Source organism: Vigna radiata, chromosome 2, assembly GCF_000741045.1.
Source record: "Vigna radiata var. radiata cultivar VC1973A chromosome 2, Vradiata_ver6, whole genome shotgun sequence".
NCBI classification, from domain to species: Eukaryota; Viridiplantae; Streptophyta; class Magnoliopsida; order Fabales; family Fabaceae; genus Vigna; species Vigna radiata.
The window spans coordinates 23,202,346-23,205,302 of record NC_028352.1 but is presented as its reverse complement, the minus strand read 5'-3'; the positions used below and the strand labels follow the sequence as shown (position 1 = coordinate 23,205,302).

Here is a 2,957-nt window from a genome sequence, read left to right as displayed (position 1 = left end):
AATTACGATCTAATTACAACTTAATTTATAATAATCACATTTTGTCTTAAATTAGTCAATATCAAAACTAATGTCAATAGAAACTAACCACTCGATCTATTAACTATGGTCCTGTAATCGAGAGATCAGTCCATAATCATCACATGACTGACCATATATAATCATTCGGGTCTAATTCTAATAAAACAATCATACAATATAATTATAATAAAGAACATCCATATTACACATGCAGTACAAAAAATGCAAAATATACGAAATTTGATTTTTATAAAATAGTCACTCAATGATAATTTTGGTTTGTTTTAAAGTGTGGAATAATTACCCTTTGTTTTCATGCATATGCATACTAATTTGTTGAATAACTAACTTATTTTAAGGTTTAAGATTTATAATTGATAAGTTTTGGGTTGTACATAATATTGTGAATTTTGTCAAAATTTCATTTTATTTTCAAACAAAAGCTATGAAAAGACGATTATCTCTTCTCAAAAGTGAACACCACTCAAGCAAAAAAGAATATGAAAACATCTATTTTTTAAGTGGGATGTTTTTTTTTTCTCAAAGTGAAAATTATTTTCCTATTAAAAAAATTATGGGTTAAATATGTTTTTAGTCCCTATACTTTGGGACGATTTTGGTTTTAGTCTCTCTTTCAAACTAACGTACAATTTAGTCCTTCAATTTTAGAAAATTCTGGTTTTAGTCTTTTTTACCAATTTTTTTTTTAACTTTATTTGTTGTTTCAAACGCGTTTCTCTATTAACATTCAAAAAATGTGTCAAATAGTGTAAACAATCCAAATACTATAATGAAACATGCTCGAAACAGCAAATAAAATTAAAAATTTTTGGTAAAAAGGATTAAAACTAGAGTTTTCTAAAGTTGAAGAAGGACTAAATTGTACCTTAATTTGAAATAGAGACTAAAACCAAAATCACCCCACATTATAGGGACTAAAAACATATTTAACCCAAAAATTATTTAAGTGATAATTAATGGTTTAAGTAATATGTGAATATATTTCAATATATACTTAAATTTAAATTGGTTTATGTGATATATATGTATATATATATATATGTATAAGTGTTTAATGATGTAATATTTAATTTAGTTGACCTTAAATTTGAATAATTGTATAGAAAATCACTAATAGATGTATGTTATTTTGAATTCGAAGTCATATATATATATATATATATCACAATATCATAAATCATTTGCGGTCTATATATTAGACACATATCAACCTTCATTTTGTTAATAATGGTAGGTGTAGTTTGAACATATTAATGAGATGTAATAAATGGTATATGGATCATATATTTGATTTTTAAATTAAATTTACTAACCTTTAATATGTCTTTATTGAGTTTTATGATTATATGTGGAAAAAATGGTTGAAGATGAAAATAATGTATATATATAAATTTTATAATATTTTTTTTCAATTTATGATTAGAGATATAAAAAAATCCATACTAGTTGATAAAATCTATCTGCAACGGATAAAAAATTAATATTATAAATAAATATTCACGAATAATAAGTAATTTGTAGTAATATTACCTCTAATATCTAATTTAATGCAAACTAATTAAAAAAATTGTATTATGTTCAACGTGATTTCATATTTACTTTTGTAATTTTATCTAAACTCAAATTTGAATTTATTTGGACTTTGTTTTGAACTTATGATAATATATTTTATTTGAATTTATTTTGATATCATTATATTTGATTTAATTTTTATTATTCCATTTTTATATATTTTCATACAACTTTTTTTATAAATTTATATGATTAAAATATTTTTTTAATTATTTTTAAATTTCTTTCTTACAAATATATATATATATATATATATATATATATATATATATATATATATATATATATATATATATATACAGGTATCTAAATATATTCACAAGTATTTAAAAGAATATGTAAATACCTTCCTAATGATATTTTTTCTGACAAATTTGAAACGGAGACCAGACCAATAATGAGAAACTATTACTCTAATCCGTCCTGTTGACATCCTTAACTATTATTATTTAAATGTGTAATATTCTTATAACATATCGAAATAGAATATGTGTAATTGTATATTAATTTATATGCTTATCAAGATTGAGACAATACGTTAAAATCGAACGATCAGGAACCGGTCTTTATCTAGTTGGGTTATGGTAGGATAGTAACGATGCACAAATCCAATATTAAATCAGTCAATACGACTAAACAAAAATTTTTTGATTTCAATTTTTAAAAATAAGTTAAAATATTAATTTTTTATTATTTGTTATTTATTAATGATATTGATATATGAAATTTTAATTTAAATATGATATACATATATATTATTTACGTTATGTGAAACATTAAAAACTTAAAAATTTATCTTAAATTTTAAGTTTAAATATATATTTAAATATTAAAATAATTTTGTAATTGTAGTAGAAGTGCATGTAACGATGACAGAAAATAAAAAATAAATATAAAGATGCCGTGATGGATAGTATATATAGAGATAGCAGCAGCTCCGTTTTCTCTAGCAGCGATCTCTTTCTCCATTTATTGCTCTCTTTGATATATCACTACCTTGCTATATACATCTCTTATTTTGGTTATTACTTATATTATTGTTTATGTAATATCTGTTATCAATGGAAGCCAATGCAGATTATACCCAAGATGCCACTGTTGATTTCCGTGGCCACCCTGCACTTTCATCCAAAACCGGCAAATGGAAGGCTTGTGCTTTTCTTGTTGGTCAGAATCAATTCTCTTTTTCAGATCTCCACTCTTTTCTTATTTCTTATTCATATTGGTTGCATTATGCAGATATAGGTTGTTATGCAGGCAGCATACGTATAAACTGTTTCTGTATATATATATATATATATATATATATATATATATATATATATATATATATATATATATAT

At 22.7% G+C, this 2,957-nt stretch overlaps 1 protein-coding gene across 1 annotated transcript in view; it reads left to right on the top strand.

Moving 5' to 3' along the window:
* The first annotated feature begins 2,578 nt into the window (after positions 1-2,578).
* LOC106777446 (protein NRT1/ PTR FAMILY 5.1) overlaps positions 2,579-2,957 on the top strand; it is a 4,183-nt gene continuing 3,804 nt past the window's right edge. Inside the window, exon 1 of the mRNA XM_014665031.2 lies at positions 2,579-2,781. Coding sequence (XP_014520517.1) covers positions 2,676-2,781 — 106 coding nt within the window. The 5' untranslated portion in view covers positions 2,579-2,675. The remainder of the gene's footprint in view (positions 2,782-2,957) is intronic.